The sequence below is a fragment of the Toxotes jaculatrix genome, chromosome 17, assembly GCF_017976425.1.
Source record: "Toxotes jaculatrix isolate fToxJac2 chromosome 17, fToxJac2.pri, whole genome shotgun sequence".
Lineage (NCBI taxonomy): Eukaryota > Metazoa > Chordata > Actinopteri > Toxotidae > Toxotes > Toxotes jaculatrix.
In genome coordinates, this window is record NC_054410.1 from 16,018,136 (window position 1) to 16,045,030 (window position 26,895).

General features: G+C 43.6%; 1 protein-coding gene across 2 annotated transcripts in view; it reads right to left on the bottom strand.

The window, feature by feature from the left end:
* Positions 1–227: 227 nt before the first annotated feature.
* tiam2a (TIAM Rac1 associated GEF 2a) overlaps positions 228–26,895 on the bottom strand; it is a 68,682-nt gene continuing 42,014 nt past the window's right edge. For both annotated transcript variants that reach the window (XM_041059925.1, XM_041059926.1), the window contains exons 11-27: positions 26,583–26,687; positions 26,403–26,481; positions 26,154–26,243; positions 25,819–26,037; positions 23,251–23,345; positions 11,713–11,946; positions 10,515–10,583; positions 9,373–9,498; positions 8,785–8,893; positions 6,337–6,516; positions 5,906–6,024; positions 5,153–5,261; positions 4,653–4,711; positions 4,433–4,535; positions 4,123–4,216; positions 2,532–2,686; positions 228–2,197 (exon numbers count right to left, since the gene is read on the bottom strand). In XM_041059925.1, the coding sequence (XP_040915859.1) occupies positions 1,494–2,197; positions 2,532–2,686; positions 4,123–4,216; positions 4,433–4,535; positions 4,653–4,711; positions 5,153–5,261; positions 5,906–6,024; positions 6,337–6,516; positions 8,785–8,893; positions 9,373–9,498; positions 10,515–10,583; positions 11,713–11,946; positions 23,251–23,345; positions 25,819–26,037; positions 26,154–26,243; positions 26,403–26,481; positions 26,583–26,687 (2,649 nt within the window). In that variant the 3' untranslated portion in view covers positions 228–1,493. The remainder of the gene's footprint in view (positions 2,198–2,531; positions 2,687–4,122; positions 4,217–4,432; positions 4,536–4,652; positions 4,712–5,152; positions 5,262–5,905; positions 6,025–6,336; positions 6,517–8,784; positions 8,894–9,372; positions 9,499–10,514; positions 10,584–11,712; positions 11,947–23,250; positions 23,346–25,818; positions 26,038–26,153; positions 26,244–26,402; positions 26,482–26,582; positions 26,688–26,895) is intronic.

Genomic DNA, 26,895 nt, shown 5'->3' on the forward strand with positions numbered 1-26,895 from the left:
AGGTAAAGAATGTAGTAGTGGTTTGCCTTTTTTTTTTTTTATAGTACCTCAATGTGTACTTGCAACGGCAAACAATGTTTTAAAAAAATATCGACTGCATTCATTGCAAATTCCTGCCTTGTTTCTCTGTACAGTGTCAAGTATGTATGAGAGAATACATAAATGTGTGAAAGATAGAAAAGATTATATATATATATATATATATATATATATATATATATATATATATATATATAGGAAACATATAAACATAAAAAAGAAACATTGGGTTTTAAACATTATTGCAGTTTAAATCATTCAGTTAAGCAGCCATATCTGGAAAAAAAAATTGTACATTCAAATGCATACAATGGAAATTACAATCTTCAGTGAAAGACAGCCAGAATCCAGAAGGCTACATTTAAAATGGAGTTAATTAACATCAAACTGTATTATGTATTTTTTTTTTATTTAAGAGTAGATCAATCTGTAGCCATCTGTTAAAGCCTTCACCCAAAAAGTTACCTTCCTAAGATTTACATAATCAAACCTATTAATAAATAAAAACAGCATTAATAACATTAAAACCTGTACAAATAAAAAATATTTCAAATATATAGGCAAACAGTGTACTTTAGTGCACAAAATACCGCAAAAAAAGGCTTAGTTGCGAAGGTCAGTCTACTTCCTGTTCATTTAAGCCAATGTCCTCTTATTTTGGAGTCTGACTTGACCACGACAGCTCTTTGTGGGGCTCTTATTAGTCTGTGATAGCTATCACTCAGCGCCTCCTTTCATTTAATTTTTGATGAAAAAAACAATTTGTAGTAAATAGTAAGTTGTGACCTACAGCCTTTGGTTCTGTAAAACCAAAGTCTGACGAATACTTCACCAACCCTGAACCCATGTGAAAACCTGCTGTGCCAAAACCATCCCAAAGTGCCAATGTGGCTGCCTGAAAAACTTATTCTATCTCAGCGTTCCATGGAAATATATTCAACTTTCGAAACTGACTGACTCACCTGACAGACCAAGGACATTCTCCTCCCCAGTTCCTCACCGAAAAGGTCAAAAACGGAATAAAAACTGCCAATCAGAATGAGCTCCAGGGGAAACTTGCATGGAATCAGTCATTCAGGCGGTTTGTGGGGAAGGAGGCAAAGCCCGGGGGGCCGAGGAGATTCATGGGTACGCATCAGTGCTTGGCAGATTCATTGCAGTCATCATCACTGGGACAAAAATCACCAAGCTTCACTCTCTGAAGAGGGAAAAAAACTGGGCCCGTCAGCTGATAGGTTTTCATACTTAACCTTTAGCAGGCAGGCGTGTGGCTTACTAAACCGACTTCCAAATTGAGGCACCAGGCTTCACAGCCACCCTCCAGTGACTGTGAAGACTGCAGTGAGTGACAGGGGTTTTCCCTATCGTGACGTACGGGCTTGGGTCATCCTCTTTGACCTTCATGACCTCTAACCTGTGGCCCAGGCACAGTATAGTCCTGTCCACCCTACCCCCTAGGAGGATGTGGCATTTCCAGAGTCAGTGGCACAGCTCTCAGCAGGGTCATAGAAACAGTCTTCATTGACAACAGACGTCAGACTTTGAACACTGAACTCTCTCTCCAGCAGCACGTTGAGGTCCACCACCCCGGATGATGATGCTGCATCAGTCTGGCTGTCCAACGACCTGCTGTTCTCCTTCATGTTCAACAGTGCACCCTGACTCCTTCTAAAACTGTTGGGTTTCCTCTTAAGAGCACTGAAGTGTCCTCGCATCAGTTTTGGTTGCGTCTCTGGAGTGTCTCCGACTCCCTCGGGTTGAACACATGGTGCCAGTGCACATTTTGACACAGTGTCCTCTGAGAGTTTAAGTTGGAGGAACTGAGCCTCAATGGCGCTTGTTGGGGAGCTGCTGTCTCCACTGTCCCTCCTTGTTCCCCCCTCACTAAAGCCGTCATCATCCTCATCACTTAAAATATCTGACTCTTTGACAGAGGTGGAGCGAGGCTGCAAATTAGACTCAGGCGTCTGAGACCAGTTCTGCTGCACAGGGAGGATATGCGAGTCAGAGGAGGTGCAGGGTGGAGGAGCTCCAGATAAACTGCAGGTTCCACTGCTCAGGCTTCCCTCGTCTGAGTCTGGCCCCAGCTTGGCATTCCCTGCCGGGGTAGAGAAATCTCCAAGTGGCTTCTTACACAGCCAGGAAGCCCTGGAGGAACCTAGTATGGAAGGTGGAGACAGGTTAGAAATGCCACAGTTATCTGAGCAAAGCACTTGCACCATAAGCCCCTCTAGAATTTTTGTGGCCTAGAAAGTAAGATATGATCATCTGTAAAGTAAATGCACACTTATTGTTAAGCAGTTGATTCTTTTTAAAGGGCAACTACCAGTCAGCAAGAATTGCTATGCCCTGTGAGGGCATGCGCTTTTTTCTATTTTTTATTTTTATTCTTTCCCAGGAAGCAGTGTCCTGGACTTGCAACAAGTGCCAAGTGTTTCATAGATCTTTAATTGTTAGAAATATTTTTCATAAGAATGTTTCTCAGCACTCACCTAGCCTGGCGGAGGAGGGCAGGGTGCTGTGCAGGGGGGCCAGGCGCTCCTTATAGTTCCTCTCCAGCGTGCCCTCGCTCCTCATGTTCCTCCTCACGTTCTCCCTGAGGATGGAGCGGATCACCTTGATGATGCTGACCTTGCTCTCTGGCACACTGAGGAGGACACGGCAGAGGTACCATAGTAACATGAGCACAGGGTATGGTATATTAAACTTGATTTCAGTAGCTAAATATAGATAAGAGGATTGGTGAGAGAGCTCCATTGTGTCCCCAGTGTCGTGGGTGATTTAATTCATTAGGAGTGATCCCAATTTCACAGTGTGTAATGAGAATTACCAATTTGGTCACAGGCTTCACTCTCACCAGCATCCACATGTAGACAGTTTGCACCATTAAATGCTAAAATAATAATGGTAAACACTGCGTTTATGGGAGAAAAAAAATACAGACAGCTATAACATTTGGGGACCTTGATGTGAAAATAAAATTGGCTTTATAATATTTGATTATTGGATTACATGTTAAAAAAAAAAAAAAAAAAAACTACATGCATAGGAGACAATTCGTATTTTCTAGCGCATATTTGACACTTTCTGTTTTAACAAGCATCTTTACAGGAATACTTGTAGAAAGTGAGACGACGACATGCAGATGGATACCACTCTAGTGTTAATTAGCTTAGCTTAACTTAACAACTGGAAACTGGGAAACCAGCTTTTTGTTTTATTACCTTCAGACAGAGCCAGGCTAGCTGTTTCCCCATTTCCTGTATTCATGCTAAAATAACTGGCTGCTGTGTGTAGCTTGACATTTATAGACAGACAGACATGAGTGGTGTTGTCAGCAAAAAAGAGAAATTGTGTATTTTCCAAAATGTGCTCCTGTTTTTTTTTTTTTTTTTTTTTTTAAGGCATTCATTATGCTTCCGTTGGACTGAAAAAATAAAAGATATTTGATAAAAGACTTGACTGTTTCTCTTAAGCTGGATCAGCAACAAGCCATTTTAATATTGGTTTACTTTAATGAGGGCGGAACTTTGGGAAGGAATACATTTTCCATAGGATTGGAAAAAGGTTAAAAGATTATTCCAATTTATCACAACTTGGGTCTTTTATTTTGTGGCTTCTCCCATCCTTTCCATCAGTAAGAGCAGAATAGAAGTCTGGGAACATAAAGAGAAGACTGACTAAAGACTAAAAAGAAGACAGAACCTGTCTGATCATCCGACTGCTTGTTGGGAAAAGCAGAGGGTAGTCTAACTTATGTTGAAGAAAAAAGAAGGGGAGAGGTTCAAATTATTACCCAAACTGTCTGTTGTTGCAGATGTTGGTTTCTTGCCCTGTGGGATTTCATTTTAACGATGTCACTGCGCTCCCAGATCACAGCTATTACTTTGATGAATATTATGTTATCATAAGCAAGAAAATGTTGGACAAAATTAAACTAAAAAAAAAATAGACCAAAGTTGTGATAAACCTTAATTATCTGGTATGTGTAATGGGTAAAAGAAAAAAAAAAAGACTATGGAATCCATGAATGCATACCAGAATTAATCATCACAGATTCCACCTGAAAGTTTAATCTCTGACCTGCTACACAGCTGGAAGACAGTTTCCGGTCTCCCTTTCACTTCAGACCTGGAGTGAATCAGCTCCCAGATGCAGCTGCTTTCTGTGCCTGTTCCTGGGAGAGTGAGGAAATAAAGGAGAGGCTTTTAATCACATAGTCCAAATATGGTTTATGGTTTCAGAGGGAGATAAGGAGGGAGGGAGCTGAATGGAAATGCCAGAAGAGGTGTTTGTGTGTGTGGCAAAGAGGATGTGGGGAAATATGGAGAAGGAGAAAGAACAAAAAAGATTTAGTGGATGTACTTTGTGAGTGATTTAGTGGGCCTCTTACCTGCAGTATTTCCCAATCTGACCTGCAGTGCAGAGAGCGGGATGAGCCAACGGAACTTAAAGGGGTCTGAATCTCCGTGAGAAAGTGCTGAACGAGGGTTGGCCTGGTCATCATGTCGAAAAATGCCACATAGAAGAAAAGAGAAAGATGCTGCGTTTCACACCAAAGACAATATTTATGGCACGTGAGAGTAAATGAGTGCGGCAGACACAATACTTACCATCTTCTTTTTCAGCTTGTTGTTTTCCCTGTAGACCAATATAACCGCTTTCTTGAACACTGTTGAGAGAGAACACATCAGTGTCTTAGTTCTGACTGCGAATGCCTCTTGGGGCAACACGACTGAAGGAGTGCAACCCACAGAAGCATTTTACATGCCAGCTTGAAGCCTTAAAGCATGTATCAGCGATACAGCTACGGATATTGAAATTCACTGCGATATGTTTGAGTGCTACTGCAGATGATTTTGTGTGGGTGTACAACCCAAGCCAATATACCTGCCTCGTACTGATTAAACACTGTAACTTCAAACACCCATGGGTGAATTAAAACTGTCCTCTATTTTGTCATTTGTGCTGAGATGAAACCGTATGTGGAGTGAGATGGTAACATGAGTCACAATACTTGTTGCCAAAACCTTAATTCTGGCAAGGTGTGAAGGGAAATTCGTGTTTCCCAGAATGCAACAGCAAAAGCGGCCGGAACAGTGTGCAGACTCACCAAACACGGTCATTTCTGGGTCTTTTCTCATGCGACCCAATGATGGATGCGGGTTGAGCCAGACCACTGAGGAATGCATGAGAAATTCTCCCATTGAGATCTCTGTGACCTGAGAGACACACACACACACACACACACACACACACACACACACACACACACACACACACACACACACACACACACACACACACACACACACACACACACACACACACACACACACACACACACACAGGGGATGGTTTGGATGAGACTAGAGGCAGAGGAATAACAAACCAGACTTTTGGCTTTTCACTGCTGTGTGAGATACATACCAAGTATCAGTGTCTGTGAATGGAGTTCCATTCAAACTAGTGTTTGAACATAGGATGAACTCTGATTTTAAAGCAAACCTTTATCTGGTCTTTATCTAAGAGCTGTTTAAATACACTGAAAGCAGTACCCTAGACAACATTATTTAGCATTCACTTTGAATATTTATACTGCAGTGCCTACCAACTAAATATTCCATCAATTTGTAAATGTATTCAGTCCCTGGAGGCAATGCACAGAAGACGGCGTAAACAACATAAGAAGCTAAACAACTCCACTCTGATGTACTGATAGTTTGCTCTGTTGAAGTAGTTTAAACTTATTGTGATAACTATTAAGTATTTCACTTAATCTTCTATGAGAAGCCATTGTAGCAGATGTGCTGCCATGATGTGTGTGCTTTGCGATTACTAATCCGATTCTAAAATGTGTACCTACCTCCTTGTCATGGCCAGTCTGCTCGGCAACTAGCTGATCAAACACCGAGCCGTAATCCTCGTAGATTTTCTGCATCTCATTGATGTGGCTGGCCACCTTCTCCATGGCTTTCAGAGCCTCTGCGGGGCCAAGAACAAATCAGAGGTGTTAACAGGCATCAGTTCTTGACAATGTATGTTGATGCTTTGCATTACAGTAGCAGATTTTATTTGCCCAGTGTGTGTGTTTGTGCACCATTGTGTATGTAAATTCCAGCTCTCATGTGCCAAGATCTGTCACTTAATGTTCACATGCATGACAGCATAACACATGACACTGGACTGACAAGTGTGAATATTTATATATTTTTAGCTCATCTTACCCATGTGCGGATGTGCATGAATGTCTGCAAATGTACTTGTATGTAAATATATAGCTATTCCTCTCCCTACCAGTGAGGTGGTAGTGCTCCTCGCTGTCAGCATCAGTGAGAGAGACCAGCTCCCTGAGCAGCAGGGGGTACTTGAGCACCCTCTGCACCGGTTTAATCAGGTAGGACTCCAGGGTGGATGAGTGCTGCTTGGTGGGGTTCCTCGCATCCAGGAATTCCTTGAAGGCCTGATCTGTCTTAGCTGAAATAACAAACACATTGTATTAGTGTGGATCTTTTAGCTATTTGTTTGCATCTTTGTTTTTGGTGTTTACGTTTCCTAATGGTCTCCAGTAAACATAGAGAGACGTGCAGCTATACTGTTAGTCAAACTCAGACCTGACAGAAAACTTTTTGGCTTGTATATTATTAGTCCTATGAAGCCCAGTGCAGAATCATGGTGCAAGAACATGTCTCCAGCAGGGGGTAGTGTATACTTCTCCTTAACCTACCATGCCAACTGCAGTATTTAAGCGTAAACATCTGCTAATGAATCCACTCTACTCAGTGCATAACCACTGAGTGTCTTAATAAATTGAAGATGAGGTGTTTTCACACAGAAAAAGTGAAAAAAAAAAAATCTAACATAACTTAGAAAAGCAGTTTTATTTACAACTGGTGAAAGTGGGACTGCTGAGTTTACACCGAAGCCAGCAGCATGTGTGAAACGGCAGGTATAATACAGGACAAACCTTCTGTAAAGGTGATGACATTTTCCCTCAACAGTGTGCTTCCACAACGCTTAGTGAGGGGGGCCATTAAAGTATTAATTATAGCACTCCCAGCCTCAGACAGGCAGCTGCATCGACACCTCCCTGAGTAATTGGCAGGCAATTAACGAGTCGACAAATAAACACAGAAACTAAGGCAACCCAGGGCCCTTGGCATGATGGGAAGGGGAGGGGAGTGATGAAGATGGCAGAGACGGGCATATAATTACTTAAAGGGTTGACAAGCACCCACAGATTTCTCCTCGGTGTCCTTGGATCAGCTGGTTGTGACCAGGCAGCGATGGGTGCTCTGTATCATGCTGAGCCACTTATATACTCGGTGTGTGCACTGTGCAACTATCTGCTTGTTATTCTTGGCTGTTCTTATCTGTGCCGTGCAATTACTGTGCTACATGTTGTTCTAATAATAGTGCACGGCACCAATTATAACATTTAAAGCTTTGGTTAAAGAACAGGGTGTATAAGCCCTGTGAATACTGGTGCTTTCAGTCTGGCATCTTCTCCCTTCACTCAACTGTTTGGAGCCATTTTGAGCCAAGTTGGCGCTGTCCACAGACTGAAGCACTTAAGAATAATCATTATGCAAAGACCTAAGGGGCATTTTGAAAAGGACAGTCAGTAATTTTTCACCACATAAATCCTAAATTTGAAAACAAAAAACAAAAACCGATTTGAGTTCTTTGATCTTTGATAGCAGGGGTTACCCTTCTGTTTCCATTTAGATCACAGATAACAGCTCATCTCTAAAAGGAACCTAAAGGTTTTCATCTGTAGATCTTTTTATAGCCCACTGGTGGGATAATATATCATTCATCACAATTTTCACGACTTTTAAAAATATTTAACTGTACAGAAAATGCTTTCATGCACCACTGTTGCTTTGATAACCACATTTACCATACTGTAGATTATTCTGACCCATCAGAGACTTTTCTGACTGTTTTCCTCCAGTCCAATCCTATTAAACATCTGCTGCTTACTTCGAGGAATATCCCACGCAATTCTGGTAATGGGGCAGATTTAAGCAGAACACGGTGGGGGGGGGGGGTAATTTGCCCTCCCCATCCCCCCATGTCAGCAAAGAAGCCAATCTTCTTACATCTCTCTCTGTGCCGTGCTGGGCAGCGATCCCAAATAGTGGCAGAAAGGCTGGCGTCTTAGCGGCCGTAAATCAACTTTAAAATTTCTACTCTGTCACACGCTGAGGGAAACGCAAGGAATTATTAGGGCTCTCAGGTTGTCACGGTCGCATATCTGCCGTTAGCGGACAAGGTTATCCAAAGTCTGCGTATAAATAAATGCATGTATTTGTTTAAACTCCACTGATTGTAAAACAGGTAGTAGCTTTGAATGTTTTGAAACTATAGATCACAATATGAAAGGCGAGGAATCTGTACTTTGCAAAGCTAATATTTTGACTGTGTGTGTGTGTATATGATGTTAGCGATGGAATGAGGTTTGCAGTAAATTAGAAAGGCATCACTTTCATCCACCATCTAACTCTGAGACTTGATTTGTTCACCAAAAGAGAGGACGAAACCTTCAACAGTGATTGCCAAGAGATGTCTCTGATGTAACGTATGTGCAATGAAGCTGATTTTAGCAGGAGTGTGGCACACTTTAAATTAGTACATGCCGTCAGTTGTATTTATTATATGCAAGTTCTCACTTTCAGTTTGTGCACCAGGAGTGTATTTAGGCCATCATGTATTCTTCACGTGTTTAGGTGTGTGTAGTACCTCTTTCCAGGACCTTCTGGACCTTGATGTGGTTGGCACAGAAGCCGCTGTAGAGCTTGAAGTGGTCAGCATAGTAGAGGAACGAACCCCCAAGAGAAAACAGCAGCTTCTGTAAACAGAGAGGTTGTGAGTGAAAAACAAAGACAGAGAGAGAGTGTTGCACACAGATGGAGATAGAGTGGTGCTACACAAAGCCAGAGAGGGGATGAAAGAGTGTGAACATGTGAAGTCGTGACCCTCCCTCTCTCGGGAGATTATTCAAACGCCCCCTCTGTCCTCTTCCTCTTGCCTAACCTCTTGAGTACACTAGCTTTCAGCAGCTCACCATCCAAGCAGTGAACCACCGCCTCGATCAATAGACCTCACACTTTGTCATGTCAAGCCTATAAATCAGCCAGCGATGCTGACACCACCTCAATTATTTATAAACCTCAAGATCTCAAAGATCACACATTTCTTTGGAATATAGAGGCTAAAGTCACCTGGTTTCAGAATAAAGTTGTTCTGTATATTCATACTGACAGAATCTCCTCTGAATTTTTGGACGTTTAATCAATAATATGATATGTTACTGGGTGAGTATCTCACCTTGAACTGTGAGGGGGTCTCCAAGGTGCTGAAGTCAGGGGAGGAGGCAATCCTCTCCTCCAGCGTCTGTAGGAAGACCCTCTGGAAGTCCAGCATCTCTGGCAAGCTGCCAAACAGACTCTCCATCTGAGGAAGAGAGCAGGAGTAGAGGAGCGAGGATAATGGATAGACAGAAGGTAGTTTGGAATTGTGGGAAGGTGATGGATAAAGATGTATGAGAGGAAAATACCAGAAAAAGTAGAGGGAGGGGGAGAAAGGAGAAAGTGAAGCAATGTGCAGCTATAAGAAAAAATAAAAAGAGCCAGGATAGCTTGTAATTCATAACAATCCGTCCGACGGGCACCCTGGGGTGTTATAAAACCTCCACTCTGATGGCTCCATCTCTGACAAAGGCACTTAGGGACAAGCTATAGCCCTGCTAGAAATACAGCGCACACCTGAACAAACTTCTACAGTTTTATACACCCTCTGCACCACACATACCCAGGGTCAACACTTCCCTTCATTAAAAGGCGTTCAGGGGCTAACATGCCCTTGTCCATTTTGTGTCTGGACACGTCCCGCTGTCCCATAATGGCCTTTTAATTTGCCCCAGTGCTCAGTGGCCTATCGACTAGTGTGTCTTGGGAGAGACGTCCTGCATTTGAGGTCACGTCTGGCACAGTGCTACACACTGGACTGGAAACTGGAAACACTAAGGTCATTAGAATGCTGCAGCTCCTCTGTATGTTGTCACAGGAACACACAGTGACAGTTAATGGTGTTTTTAGATGGAGAAAAATCTCACTTTCTTAATGGAAAAGGTGCACTGATGTCAGCGGACAGCTATACGGTGGCATGTGAATCTTAGGTGAATGCTTAAAGGGCAAGCTTCCCCCTAAGCTGGCCTTTATTGGTGTGTCCCTCTGGGACACTAGAAGGTCACTGTAGGGGAATGCTAATTTGTCTTCCAGCCCATCACAGTGGTAATGAGGGAGATATGGCCTACAAGAGTTCATCACTACCACCTCTGGGTAATAAACACTCAATGAATTTGACATCCTACACAGCCTCAACATCTCCCAGGACACGCCTCTGGGCACTATACCTCTTTCTACATGTTCCATTCTTCATATACACACACACTCACACTCACCACTTACCTCATCCTGTGTGAGGAAGGTTTCCTTCTGCAGGGGTTTCAGATAGAGCTCAAACAAACAGGCCAGGTCCTACACCAAAAAATCCAAAAGAAGGTTAGTGACAAGGAATCAAACAAAGAGAGTAAACACTATTCCTTAACCTGCCTGTCATTTAACATCCCTTTCATCATCAGATCACGCCTTATTTCTCCCTTTACAACTTCCATCTACCTCCATCCCACAATCCCTCATCTCATTCCTCCATTCCCCCCCTCTGCCTCACCCCCAGCCCTTTAATGTGGCTGTAGCTTGTCTTGGTATCAGTGGGGATATTCTCATTAGGTTGATTTATGAGCTTCCTCCTCCTCCTCCTCTGCCTCGTCCCCCTCCTCTGGCTACCTTGGGCACCAGTGGTGCACAGATACGGGCGAATAGGCACAATGAGAAGACAATCCCCTCCCTCGGTTACAAATCAACTGCAGGTTGAAGAAGAGGGGCACACGGGGAAAGGGACTTAATGAAAAATAAGGAGATGAAGAAGAAAGGGGAGAAAATGCAAGCCATCTCAAGTGTTGCATACACAAGAAGATCACGAATGCAGCTCTTTAATGTGCGTCGGGGAGGAAAAGGTCGTATTGGAAAACACGAGGGCAGCAAAATGATTGGGTGGGAGGAAGATGAATAAGGCTTGACAGGAGGAGGAGGGAAGGACGAGATCTAACTGTGACACAGGAAACAGAATCTCTTTCAGTCCATCTCTTTTTCTTTATGTCCCATTTTACTACTGAACACATTATCTCATATTAAACGAATAATGTGGCATTTGTGAAATTTACTTATTCACTTTCTTGTCGAGACCTAGATGAGAATATTTATACCACCACAAATTTGTATGATGAATATGTACCTGGAGCCAGCAGCCATTTAGCTATAACAAGTTAACTAATGAGCTTCAGAAGTGCTGGTAGGCAGATTTTTTTTATCTTTAACAGAGCCAGGCTAGCTGTTTCCCCCTATTCCCAGTGTTTATGCTAAATAAGGCAGCCAGATATTGGCTCCTGCTACATATTTACTTCCTTGTCTTGTTAAAAAAAAAAAAAGTTATTACCAAGGAGTAAATAAAATCTTTAGAAAGTCTGAGGATGGCTTTATGAATTTTTCATGCTGGCTTCTGAGAAGACATTTTAATACGACAGCCGTCCAAGCTTTGCAGTCTCACCTTCACATAGGACTTCTCTGTGTCCACCAGCTCCTGGATGACCTTTCGTAACCTCTCAGTGGCACTCATGTGCTTGGGGCAAGGTCTGAGCAAGGTGGCCTCTCCCGTGGGACCTGACCCCAACTCCCCTCCCTGCCGTACCCGAGGTTCCTTGGTGTCCTCCATCAGACCCCCAGCGCCTGAGCCCGTCCCTTCCTGGAAGGACTGGTAGAGTGTGCACACTGTGTCCACGCTCTGTAGGGGGCAACAGAGAGAAGGAGGTTGTATTTAGGTTAGGCGGCTCAGGGATTATAACTGCCAGCTGGATGAAATGAGGATAACACTTGTAAGAAACTGCTTTGCATGCACGCACACACAGTGATGCATGTGCCCACAAACATATTCTCTAATATGCATTTAAATGAAAAAGTCTTTTACCTCCCTCATTTAACCATTCACCACTAATGATTTCAGCTCCACAGTTGTATGAAATAATGATGTAAATAGTTCTTCACTGTACATGGACAGTCATTCCCCTGGGTATACTAAGGGCGTTATGGAGATTTAGTTATGCACTCTATGCTAATTGGCTTTGCATCAAAGACTTTTCAGTACATCTGAAAGACTGACTGGATATCCCAGCAGATAGTATTATAGCATATTACATTGTTCTTCCAAATCCATAATGGACAGTTATGCAGCTTTGTGTCACATCAGTTCCAGAAAATCTGATGTGCCAAGACATCCAAAGTGGTCATGTATTAGTTTGTGGTAGTTTGTATTAGAGGGAGTGGAGGCGGGGTTTAGTTGGTAACACCTCTGCTCATTCACAAAATATATAATTTCTTCCTGCCCGCTCTGTATTTCTTTGATAGATGGAACCACATGACGAATTCAGCATCATGCCACTTACAAAGGTATTCAATGGAAACGGATAATCTGAATTACTTTTGGACTGTTTTGCCTGGGGTAAGGAAATTAACATCAGCTGTAGGCACCATACCGAGAAGTCTTGCCTGTGGCGGGTAAGATTTTGTAGACTGTGAGCAACTGTGGCAGAAAATGAACCATTATCAGCCTCTCTGTTCTATTCCCTGGGACATAAAAAAGAAGCGCTGGGGAAAAACCTCCCCCCTCTCTCTACATTACACCATGGTTGCCACTCCACTGTATGTGCTTTTCAGGCACTATGACAAATGTATGTACACTCAATCAAAATCCAACCTAATGTCTTACCTGACAAGCTACTCATGCAGATCACGTCATCACCTCCACCACACTTTGCTAGACTACAGTGGCAAGAGTGTGCAAGCCATCAGTTATGACTTCCTACCTCCTTATTGCAAGTAAATGGAATGATGTAGCATTTCAATATGTAGCCAGTTACTAGAATCAGCAGAGGCTGAGAGGTGCCAATAATAGCAGGTTCCAATGAACTTGTGCTGGTATTGAAAATATTACACGAGCAAGCATCCAAGTGCAGCTCACATACTGCAAGACTGTACAGTAAGACACATGGATTGATAAGCCGTTCGTTGTGACACTGCAAGCACCGATGCAAACTCATGCACACATCCTGAGCAGCGCTGGAAGCTTCTCTGAGTCACTCAGCTCTGATGCTGATGCGAGCTACCACCCATCCACTCCCATGGAGCCCACAGACAATCAAGGCTTCCATTAATAAGCCTGCGACTCATCAGCTAGCTCATTATAGCACGGTCACTCCAGAGGCGCACCCCCCCCCCCCCCCCCCACCCCCCAATTCTACAATATAGACTGTGTGAGCGTGACAGACCAAAAGACGGAGAAAAGAGAAAGACGAGACAGGAGGGGGAAATTCCTCTCCCTGTCCTCTATGTACGTCTGAGCTAAGCTTCTTTCAAGTGATCCACCACCCACAGCAGCGCTCCACTCTGGATCTCTTTGAATGTGGGCTGATAATTATGAGGGGGACTTAATGTCTCCCTGTGCAGTGGTAGAGAGAGCAACGTTCAGAGTGGAGAGCGAGACACTCTCATACAGTGCGAACAGGCATACCTGTGTATGTAAGCGCACTGGAGTCGATAATAAACCTTATGCTCCACTAACAATCAAAACAAGATTAAGAATAGGCTGCTAAAAAGGCTGCACTGTTGATTAAAAATACCTTATTACACATTAATAACAGAGTTTAAGGTTCATCTAGTATAAAAGTGAAACTTTCTCCAGTCAGAATACAGTATATTTTTTGCCTACAATCATATACTTCAGGGTCTAAACTGATGGGGAACGCTATAACATTTTTTCCCAACATTTATTCTGACTTTGCATGAAAAGATGAATGTAGCATACATGTCATTCACAAAAAAATATCTTCAATGTAACACACACAAACACTAAAGATCAGAAAATCTGCTCCACACACTCATGATGGTGCCGCACACAGCGCCGGTCAGCCTTCATTCGCTGATACACGGTCTGGGAAAATACATATTGCGCCAGACAGGCAGACGGGGGAGATTGCCTGAAGGAAACACAGAGGTTGAAGGATATCAGAGCGACATAATCATCAAATAGGCCACTGGTAGCTCCAGACATGGGGAGAGCATCCTTGTGGAGACAGATAACAGTCATATCTGCTGTTTATTTCAGCTACAGGCGCCTAGAAAGGGGAGGCCAGCCCAGGTCTTTTAAAAAATGTGTGTGCGCCTGCGAACACACATCACCTCTCAAGTGCTGAGTTAATTCTCATCACACCCACACACTGGAAGGATATGGGCTCATGTTCACATCGTACACTCACAAATGAGATGATGGAGGAGCCCACAGAGTTGGGGGGCGGATAAGGAACACAGTATTTGCTTGATTGGCTGCTTGGGGACATGCGAACAGGGAAAAACACCTTCACCCCTCACACAGCTTCCTAAGTAAATAAGATTTTCATCAGCTACTAAATGGCAGATACCTGCATTGGAGCGTGACGAGAAGAGGTGGGCAGAAAGAAAGAGAGAAGGAAAGAGGAAGGGGGGGGGGGCTACACACTGTCATGACTCAGGATTTGCAATTGCCTCACAACAATCCTACCAACACAGCCTGACAGCTAGTCCAAATAACCAATTAAGAACCGAGGACAGGAGCCAGCAGAGGCGGGAGAAAAGCCTGGGAGCGCCAGAAAAGACAAGTGGATTCGACAGCGCTGCTGTGGATTCCTATTCAGGTGTTCTCGCTGACAGCTGTCAGCTCTGCATCATGTTTCTACCTCTACTCGCTGCTCATGCCCTTTAGTCAATTTAGAAAAGCAGTCTTTGTCAACCCTTGCCGGTAAAAATAAATAAATAAATAAAATGAACAGAGAGGCTATTGAGTCATTTTGTCTCCACCGGCACGGTTTCCTGACAGCATCCAGCATGATTTCTTTCATTTTAAGTCAACTGTCATACACATGTACATGATGTTTGTTTGTTTGATCCACTAGGACGAAGTGAAAGGTTTCATTCCAAAATGCCGTACCCCTCATGCCATCTAAAAATCCTTAGTTTTATAAATCCACTCACATTTTCATTCCAAACTGACTGAAGAAATTTCCATGACATAAATTAAGATAAACCTGCACCAGCTCTCTGGTCTCTCTGAGTTTAAACCACATCTACTCAGTCCAGAAAGCCCTTACTGAACTTACTCACTATACGGAACAGTGATTCTTAAACCCAGTTTGGTACTGATGACTTTCTACTGCCTCTCTTAATGAGGTCTCTTCATAAACTGCATCAACTATCACAGCATAAACCGTGTCAGTCTTTCTAAATATTTACTTGCTCTCTCGGTCCTCTGCTCACCATGAAGAGCAGTCTGTAAAGCAGCCTCCATGCTGCTGTGGCCTGCCGCTGAGTCCTCCGGGCCAGCGAGCAGCCCTTCCTACGCAGTCTGCCTCCCCTGGACGCTGGCATGGCGGCTCCAGAAACGGTATTTGACCAAACTAGAGAAAATATCCGCGACAGTACGGAGAAATTGGCTTGACTGCCTTGGAGATCTTCTCGCGCCGTCCACCTCTGATGGTCAGTCAATTTTCTCTTCCACTTTTCTCACCCTCCTCCTCCTCCTCGTTTCCTGTTCTCTATATCTAATTTGCAGCTGCCTGTCTCTCTGTTAGGCCTGTAGTCAGAAGCCTCAGTCTTGAGTTCGCCTCTACTTCTGGGGCAGTGTGGGCTGTGATGGGGATTGAGCCATTGATCCTGTGTCCTGCCGTTCTGTGGGCGTAGGCAGAGAAAAAGTGCTTGCCGCCGGCTTGTTTTGCGTATCAATCAGTGGTGGACAGTCTGGCCACTTGGTCTGTGCAAATAGAGGGGGAATTCTTCCTCTCGCATTTGTCCTCGTTCAGTATCTGTCCCTTTGCATCAGTGCTGGTTGGCCTATGTCTCTACCTCAACACCCTGCCATCCATTCTACTTCCCTCTGCCCGTTTGCCTCCAGATATTTCTCCTTCCTCTTCCTCTGGTTCTTCCCCTCCTTTTCGGCTACATGTGACCTCTCTGTTGTGATTTCCAGAGAGCTGAAAGGAGAGGCTGGGGGCTGTATCAGTGTCCAGTCTCTCAATAGCAGCAGTACAATGTAGACTGTTCTGGCTTGTTACCTCCACACACAGAGAAATGGCTGACTCAAAAATGGGAGGCTCTGAGCCGGTGGGGGTATAACAGGGCAGGAATGTTAACTATGGACTCGCACAAGAATAAAACGTGACATGTATCGCACATTGCACAGTGTGCTTTCACATGGAATAAATAAACAGATGAAGACTCTGTCCATGATACTGAACTTGTTTTGCAAACTTGCTTTATTATAACCAGATTTTAAGAGCTTAATCCTTGTGAGGGTAGCCACTTAATAAAAAGAGAGGTAAGACTGGCTCAGGTACTTTCTCATCTGGTATCCTGTAAGAAGACACCACTACTTGACAGTATCCCAGATGACAATCTTTTTTAAAGTATTTTGGAGCACTTTACTGGGGAGACACTGGAGATAGAAGCCGAGAAACGAAGGGAGGAAACTGGAGTCACAAGAGAAGTCCCGACCAGACGCGAAGCAGGGCCATTGGAGGTCATGGTCAGTGTCTTAACCCCTGGCCATCAGGGAGCCCCTGAGTCAGGATTTTTCTGTATGCTTCAAATAAAATAGGCTGCACAATGAAAAAAAGAGAATTTCAAACCCCACCAACTTTTACACATGCACACACCTGGCACACACCATGCTGGATGAAGTGAACACAACTGTCAAAATTTGGTCCACAGTCAGAACAGGGATTTGTGGCACTGCTAGAAGATCCAACACAAACTTTATTTCAATCACGTCGAGGCCTTACCAAGCAGGACTTTAGGCCTTTTTGGGGGCATATTCACAATAGCTGAGGACTTACTAAGCTCATAAAGCATGACACCAAATATTATTCTCTCATTTGAGTCATACTCCAATACTTGTTTTGGGCATAGTGTTGGGAATAAACACTTGCAGGGATAAAAAACACATGCACACACAGCTCAGCTCTGTCAGAGTAGGAGGTTGAAAGATAAACACTAAACAATGTCTCCATCTCCCTTTAACGCTCCGATGGAGTCATTATGTTCAGAGCTCAGTCTGCTTTGCAGATGAAATGCTGCTCAAATCAAAGGAGAAGCCTTGTGCTTTACCAGCGAAGAGGCCACATCTTAGCAGAAATAAACAAACAAACACGGGGAGGGAGAGGATAAAGAAGAGGGGGATGAAATACAGGCATGTCCCTGGGGCTGGCTTTACCCATCCCTCACAGGAAACAGCCATGTCATGACACTATGAGAGAGAGAAAATGAGGGAAAGAGAGTGTGAGAGAGAGAAAGGAGGCCCGGTGGCCGGTGGGCAGGCCAGTGATTCATTTGCTATGTTAGTGGGCTATAGTGCCACAATGCCATCTTCTTTTCAATGCCCAATAAAAGAAGACACACGCTCATAAATCAAGAAGAGTAGAGGGGAGGAGAGAGGAAGACGGGAGGGAGGGCTGGTCCCGTCTCGCTCCACTCAAGCCCATTTACGCTTTTTATTATTCATCCTAAACAAATATTATTCCACAAAGTCTCGGAGGACTTTGGGAGAGGAGTGTGTTTTAATAATGAAGCCAGCTTCAGATTAAAGCACCCATTCTACTGAGTCCCCTAGGCTATTCAGATCCACTCCACTGCATGACTGCAAGTACAAAGGCAAAGTAAGGCTAGCACTATATGCTATTCTTACTCCACCAGGATGCCTGAAAGTAAATGAAAGGTTAAGTGGAAATGCTTGTTGCCAATGTTAAACATAGCTTGATGACAAACAAGCCTTTGGGACAGCTAATGGCTGTCCCCGTGTTGCCCCCATGCCCCTTCCTGACATAGAAAACACTCAGTCTGGGTGGTTGTGAAGCAAAATGATGCAACCTGAAACTAACCACACCATACAACTGCCAGAGATGACACGATACTAACAGATAATACAGCCACTGAGCACACAAGGTGACCACTTGAGCGCGAATACGCGCCCATAAAGCCAGTAACTGCTAGTCAAACCAATATAATTAATTCCAATAGGGCCCATAGTGCTGAGATAACATCATGGGTGGCAGTAACGGCAGGAGAGAGAGAGAGAGAGAGAGAGAGAGAGAGAGAGAGAGAGAGAGAGAGAGAGAGAGAGAGAGAGAGAGAGAGAAAAGTAACACTGTGACCTTTTGACCTGCTTCCATCTGCCTAGACTATAAACCTTACGAGAGAACAGTTGAATTAAAGATCACTAGGACAGAGCTGTGTAGAGAGGGACAAACAAGTGCAGGACAAGAGTAAAAGCCACGCAAACAGCTGTACTATGAATGACTAAATGCTAAAATCAGCATGCTAACACCTTCACAATGAGGCTGATGGGATTGTCATTAGTTTTGCAGGTATTTGGATGGACACCAATGTACTGGAGAAATTTAAATTCTCCAGAACAAAAGTGATAGAAGAAAATTCAGTGGATCATCAAGGGGGTTAGGCTCAGTCCTCTGGGCACCATGGGTATCTGTACCGAATTTCTTGGCAATCCTTTTTTTTAATATATTTCATTGTATATTTCAGTCTGGACCATAGTGGTGAATTATCCGTCTGACTGACCCTGCCACATCACTAGCATGGCTAAAAATGTAGCAAACAATTCATATAGAGCATATGATACTGTAATTCTTGTGACCTGTAAAATGAATGCTACAATGCTCCATGTATGAATAATCTGACTATAAAACTAGAAGGTTGTGTGAAACTTTGCATCTTAAGTGTGACGATTCATAGCATCAGCTTCCTCAGTTAAAACCTCCCACAGTCCATAGTTACCAGTTGTTTGTCCCCTTTGGCTTCTCTGTGGCAGGACAAGCAGGAGGCCAAATCCTGGGCAAGGCAGGCCAGTTTGTCTTTGAGGAGCCGTCCCAAACTGAGCAGCGCGGATCCCAGGAACAAATCTTTCTCCTCGTCCTCACAGCCGGAAGGCCAGAACCAGCACATGGCCAAGAGGGAGCAAAGGGCCTGGGCAGGCGACTGGTCCCACATAAAGAGCTCGATGAAAGTGGTGAGGTGGAGGCACGGCCGAGGAGCTTCATCGTTCACCGCTGGGCCTACGATTGGTATGGCCACTGCTATGGCTGCACCAGGCAGGCCCTTTGTGGTCATTCTAGCCAGATCTGGATCATGTTGGATCCGGGTCCCTGTTGGTCCCTCCGTCGCTCCTTCCTTTTAGGTTTTTATCTGCCTTTCCAACTTGTTTACAGTGGAGTGGACTGACAAGAGCGGGCTAGCTGCACTGACAGCAGTAAGCTCAGATTATTAGCCTGTTCAAGACCAGATGGTGGCTGATGGGCTTAGTCATAACACACACACACATATGCACTCGCGCGCACACACACACACACTTCCCCAAATTATCCCCCCCAACTCCCATCCCACAGACAGACAGACACACACACACACACCAGTCAGCTAAAGGAGATTCTGTAAAGTTTAGGGAGGGGATGGTTGTAGCTCGGAGGAAGACAGAATCATGTTTGAAGAAGATGATAGAGCCTAATATCCGTCGGCATCTCTCACATCTTTTTGAAGTCTGGGACCCGTAATAAGAGAGGAGAATCGAAACTGCATAATTCAACTTTCTCTTAGTCACACATTTTTATAAAAAGTGTTAAACACCTCTCACACTCCTCTCATCCACTGAGTAAGTAAGAAAGGAAGGTCGAGTCTACTAATGTATATGTGTTCTTCTAATACAGAGAAGCCTAATAAACATGACAACTCAAATCAGGTGAATCAGGTCTGGCTGTCAGTTCTTCATAAGATCCTTTAAATGCTCTTACTCAAATGTCTAGTCTGGGGAAAAAAAAGCAAAGAGGCTTAATATGTCTGCCTACTGTTTAACCTTTGGTATAATACAAAACATGACCGGCTACTTTACAATATGTCAAACATACAACATCTATTTATGGGGTAAAATCAATGTCACAGTATTTATGGTATAATGGAATTTAACAGTAATGTAGCACGACAGTAATCCACCAGCAAGGCCAAGCCCTGCCTATGCACAATAAATAAGACAGATACTGTTCCATTAGGGTCCACAACATTACAAAACATAATACTAGGACTGTGTAGTTGTTATTGATCAGCCTGGAAGCAATTTTCCAGCCAATAGTCCAAAAGCCAAAGACATTCAGTTTATCATTATAGAAAACCTAAAGCCAACATATATTTGCATCTGAGAAACTGAAAGTAATACAATTTTGACATTTTTGCCTAAAAAAAACAAACTAATCATATTTAATGGCAGCAGTTTATAGTTTGGTCTATAAAATGTCAAACGATGGTGAAAAATACTGAATCCCATGTTGACATATTCAAATACCCAAATGTATTCAGTTTTCTTTCATGGGAGATTGAGAAAAACAGCAAATTCGCCCATTTGAGAAACTAGTGAATTTTTAACCACAAAATTAAATTATCAAAATATTTACCAATAATTTTTTTGTCACTCAATTAATTAACTAATTGTTTCGGTGCAGCGTTGAAGCAGGGATGGTGATAGAGGCCTTCAGTACATCCTGGTATGATCATCTGGATCCAAGTGTGTGACTTTGCTACAGTGGACTGGTGCCATGTGGTGCAACCAGACCCCGCCAGATTACTTCCCATGTCCTTCCATCTGTTTACTGGGATCGCCTGGTATCCTATAGAAGTGTGTGTGTTCATGTGTATGCGTGAGAACCTGCTGATGACCTGCCAGCCAACAAATCCCCATCAAGCCTTTCAGGTCCTAAACTAGTGGAGATTAGGTGCAGCATTAGCAAAATGGATGCTGCAGTTTTGAATATGGAGATGGACATTGCTCTATCGCCTCAGCAAAACTAATGCACGCATGCCAAATCAATTCAATTTAAGGTGCCTCACGGGAATTATCCGGGACCGATTCAGTTGACTTCTGCAATCGATTGGTTAAACTCATAATGGCAGCACAACTTTGTGTTAAACCAATTGCTGTGGCGCTCTATAGCCAAATGTATCATTAAGTAACTCGCAGGCACAAGAATCACAATCAGTATCCTGATGGTAAACAACGTCGTCAACTGAGCGTAGTAAGCACTGCACCACAAACACACACAGACAAAAAAAGAAATCTCCAGTGTAATAAGCGCAAATTGGAATGCAACGGACCAATTAATCAAAGGTAGTCAGTCTAGTGAGGCAGCTGATTACAAGGTGTGACAGGAGGCTTGAAATTGGTCCTTCCCTTCCATGCATCTCTATTGACTTCCACAACGCCGTGTGCATGCATGTGTGCACCTATATGCTGATACATGGCTGATTTTCTACCTGGTGACTCAATTTCTTTCTCCCCGCCCCAGAGAACAAACTGATGGCTGTGCTGTGATTAAATTCCGCTCTTCATGACAGCAAAAATCTGATTTACCAGCACCAATACCTCACGCTATGTATTTTTTTTATTGCCTTTACAGTGGCTGACTTTTCCTGAAGGAAGAAGGGAGGCTTTTCTCCTTTTACGCCTCAAATGTTTACATATGCAGTGACACATTCTTAAACCTTCCGCCCTCCCTCACACACACATATACACACACCTATCTTCCGTTCTTCCATTCATTCCTCAGTAAAAGACAAACAGCAGGGAGCTGAGCAGCAGCAGTAGCAGCAGTGGTGCAGTGCAGATCCCAGCGCAGTGGGACTGACTCATGTCGCCGGGCAAACAAAAAGCGAGGCGAATAGAGCCAGAATAGAGAGAGGAGAAGAGGGCTAGTTGTCCTCTCTAATCCACCTCCCGGCCGACCTTGGGTCAAATACTGAACGGCATCTTCTGACACAGGCAATTAGAACAAAGCCACGGCAGCCACGGCAATTAATGATGATTTCGGGATATTTGGCCTGGATTTACTATCAATGAATCGCTACTGAAATGAGCGCAACGCTACTGCCTATTCCCTTTTTCATTTAACTCATATTACATAACGAGAGGCTTGGTAAAAGTGTGCCAAACACGCACTCACGTTGTTCATTAAAACTATCGGTGCATTGCTTTAAAAGGACATGAAATATTATCCGAATGATGCAAAAGAAGGTTAATATGCATGAGCGCACACATATCAGCTCCTCCGGGCTCCATCCATGTCTACATCATTAACACATGGCTTTTGGTGATGACCACACACACTCATTACTGCTCTCAATAAACACCAGATTGTCCCGTATTACATTATCGCAGCTCTGAGGCGTAATTCCCAATGGGACCTGTTCACGCTTGGTTTAATGACTTCAATAAAGTTGGTTTACATATCAAAAATCTGACCGGTGCAGTCTGCCATAAATCATGAGGGGCAACCATTTGGTATATTTATAGAGGAGATATTCCTCTAAACTGGCTTGAATCAGGTGAGCTGTATTACTTGAAGGCCACCTGGACCAAAGACAGGACACGTAAGGGAAAGACAAACACAGGAGTATGTCACCAGTAAGAGAAAGATATCTGCCTGACTGAAATATACTGTCGTTTTTATTCACATGATTGATATGTATGTTTGAGTGAAGGTGAGGATGACAAAAGCACATTAGACAACTGTTTCTTCTGAGAGATTTAGCTTTGCCTGCAGGCATGAATGTCTTCATGTGCATGTACATATGCGTGTGTGTGTGTGTGTGTGTGTGTGTGTGTGTTGGCAGCAGTGGGAATGTCACACAGCCTCTTCTCTCAGTCTGGATCCTGTCTGTATGACAGTAATAAGCTGTGTTTATACCGGTGGCTATGACGGAATATCCTAATTATGGTAATGCTAAGGATTGCTGCCAGTCTGGTTTCTGACAGCCCCACAGCTGCCACTGCGAGTGGGCACAAAACACACACTCTCGACAATGTGCACACTTTTATTCACACAAACAAACCTGGAAGGAGAGAGGGATACCATATGCGGATCTCTACGAGACAATAAAAATACTTTTTCTTGCACACACACACACACACACACACACACACACACACACACACACTCTCGCCCCCTCCTACCTTGCTGTGCTGAACAGGCCTGTGTGCGCAGTGGGAGTGACCATTCTCCAGTCCTACGCACAAGGACCCAACACCATCAGCTGCAGTACACACATCTGGAAAAAGAGAGGCAGAGGGAACAGTTTGAGAATTAGGTTTAGCATGACCTCTGTGTACGTGTGCATGTGTGTGTGTGTGTGTGAGAGAGAGTGTTATGCTCATACCACCCATTACTGCATCTGTACAATTCAACCGTGGCTTTTGTCACCACACACCCTTCCTCTGACCACGAAACACGAACAATGCTGGCTCGTCTAAAACCCTCATGAGCGCCTGCCAGTCGCACAGAACTGAAATATGTCTCTAAACTAAAAATGGCAATGGCTTAATTAAAGACTCTGTTATCTATTTTCAAAAAAGCTACAACAACAACAAAAAAAAAACAAATACAGTTTTATAGGCAGAGTTTATGTTGGTTTTCATGAAAATCCTACTTTAAAAAAAATGTATATTTGGATATGAACCCACCTGACATGATGAAATTATCAGATTAACTGGGTGTTTTGAAAACATTTTCCTGATTTTGCCTACTTCTCATTAATTTCAAGGTCCTGAGGACAAACTCTGTAGCAGTTGGCACATGAAAAGACTTTTTTTCACAATTGTATCCTGGTATCCTGGGAGGCAGGCCAATGTGACAGCAGGAAACAAAAGAAAACTTCTGGACCTCCCGTGGAGCTGAACGTCTCCTTTTTAAGCTGGCAATCACAGTCAACCAAATGTCTAACTGCTGGAGCAGAGTTACTAAAGATGCCTAGACATCTGAATTTGATTCTCTTGACTTACACATTTGCATCATGCTGAATGAATCCAGATGACAGACAGCTTCCTTGTAGGAATGCCACCATGAAATCGCTTTTGTAATTTGTGTCAGACAAGTGTTAATTCCCCACTGTAGGCATTTGCCTCCCTGCCTCCTTATCAGCCTGCCTGGGATTATACGCCCTCTAGAGACGGAGAAGAAAACTGCAGGAACTTTGATCACACCACTTACTATAATGAGGCCTTCAAGTCATTAATCCCTTTGTGTTCAATTATGGCTGGAGTGGAGGAAAACACTAGTGAATTACTATCATTAAGATGACACTTTCTCTGAAAATGACTCAAACAATGAGGAAGAATAAAAAACAATAAAAAGACATCAAATGTTCTGCACATTTTTAAGGAAAATGGCGGCAGAAGAGTCTTGGTATGTTTCATTCAAAAACCTGATGTATGAATAGGTCATCCTATGGTGTGCAGAGCATACCATGAACCAGCAACATCCTGTATTCAAATCTGCAAGTCATATCCTTCGCTTGTACTCATTTAACACCGGCCTGTTCACTGTGACCTTCTCACGAACACCAAAAAAGAATAACCGTAGAAGAATCTGGATTATCATCAAACTGAAAATGTGAAAATTGCCACTGTCTGCATTTTTTTTTTTTACAACTTCTACACTTCAATTAGCTGAACATTCCAATTTGTCTGCTGGGATTTGTGAATTAAATCTTCAACTAGATGATACTGGAATGAATCTATCTTGAATCTGCCTTACCTTCAGAGTGAGGCTTGATTAAAAAAAAAAAAAAAAAAACACCGAACAGAAATAGTGCTTCTCAACCAGCTGGGTATCAGCTGTGTGTGTCCGGCTTCATGGACGACCTTACTGTTCAGTTCTGACACCTCACAGCCACTGTGAGACTGACCCAAGCCGACACAACGCTATACATTCGCAGCAATAATGAGCCTTCTGCGGTCAAAAGTCCCTCCTGGCCTTCTCTCTCCCCGAGGATCCACAGAGCTGTGAAACTTCATCTGAAGCTTTCTCTGCTGCCTTTAACTTTTAACTGTGGCGGGACAATGTGTCTCTTTTAAGGAAGTACAGATCTTAACTGGAACGGAAGTGTGGTGGATGTCTTGTGGTTGAGGTGACAAAACAACCTACTCTCTCAGCAATAACTGCTCGTATGAGAAACCGAGCAAGTTTTCGGTTTACATAAATAGAATTTCCACACAAAGTTCTTCTAAAAGAACATCACAAAGACAAACCCACTTAGATAACGAATTACTGAAGTATGCACCAAACACATATACAACAGCATATACAACACAGCAAAACATTTCAGAAAAAGTGGATGGGTAAACTGGGATTAAACCGTGAGCAGGCTGTTTACAGGTAGAATGACACAGCTTACTTACAGAGAAAACTATTAAACTGGTGCCTAGTCGTGTACATAGAACAGAGACAGTGCTGCTGCTAAAGGGTGTGCCAAGCTGTTGCATTTCACAGTAGCTGAAATTTCTCTCCCTCGTCATACGTCTCGTACTCTCTCTCCTCCCTGTCACACACAAGTGAAGTTAACTGACTGGAATTAAAGGCTATCAATAACAAATTCACTTTAAATTTTGCTGTCTTTCTATTAAGTAAAAACCTAAATCCTTTCGGTACAAAAAAAAGGTCCCACTAATGACAAGATCAACAGGTTTTTTGCTGGTTTGAGGATTTTTGTGTGTTTTCATCCAAGTGCGTTTGGATTTAAGCACCTGAGGAAGACTTGGCTCGGTGGTGCTTGCTGCAGACCTCCTGGTTGAGTCTGGATGGCGGGGCCGGGTGGTCGGAGGCCACGGTTGGCGGCAAGGGACCGTCCCGCCTCAGGCTCAGATGCAGGATTTGTTCAGCAAACAACGTCTGGATCAGCGTCAGGTCCAGACCCGACACACATCGACCGTTCAGCACCAGGATCTCATCGCCTGGACGCAAACCTGGCAACACAACACACACATTTCAGAAAACAGGTATTAAATTCACATGAAATTACACATGATAATGTTACTTGCGATTTCAGAGTCTTCTACGGTAATTTTAAGTAAGCAAGCACCTTGAGTGAAGGCCAATCCGTCAGGAAGCACCTCACTGACAAAGATTCGGCTGTTCCTCTGGCTGTCTATGTGTCCTGTTACTGCAAAACCTGCAAGGAGGAAGAGAAACCGAGACGCAGACATACAGTAGACAAAGAGACAAAAATAGTTAGACTGACGGGAGGATTATACAAAGGATCATGAGGTGTTTAGAAAATTACAGATACAAGTAGTATCTAAAAATCAATCCTCATCTGAGGCCGACTCACCGAAGTCTCCAGTGCCGCTCGGCCTGCTCATGTGCAGTGTAAACACATTAAGTGGGAAAACCTCCAACTGATTGTTGACCTACGGGGTGATATCAAAGAAATCAATACCCATTAAATAAAGTTAAGTTAATGAAGAGCACTGTGTACCCATGCGTGACTGCGAGTGTTCGCCCTCCTCACCATATCGCTGAGGAGCTCTGCAGGTGCCAAGGATCGAACCTCCACGTCCTGTCCCGCTCGCCTGTGCAGTCGGAGGCAGTGCAGGCCTGGGTCCAGCTGTTTCACCTGTTTACACAAGAGAACCTCAATGTTCAGCGGCCTGTATGCACAAAATCCTCCGACATATTTCATGCACCAACGCTTTGTCTGACATCTGCTGTGTGGCCAAAGCGTGAATTATTCACTGACTTTACACTTAGTAATGAGAAATTTGTGGTAAAAAAAAAAAAGTTTTGCCCAAGGGACTACATGTATGGTGTGTGTGTGTGTGTGT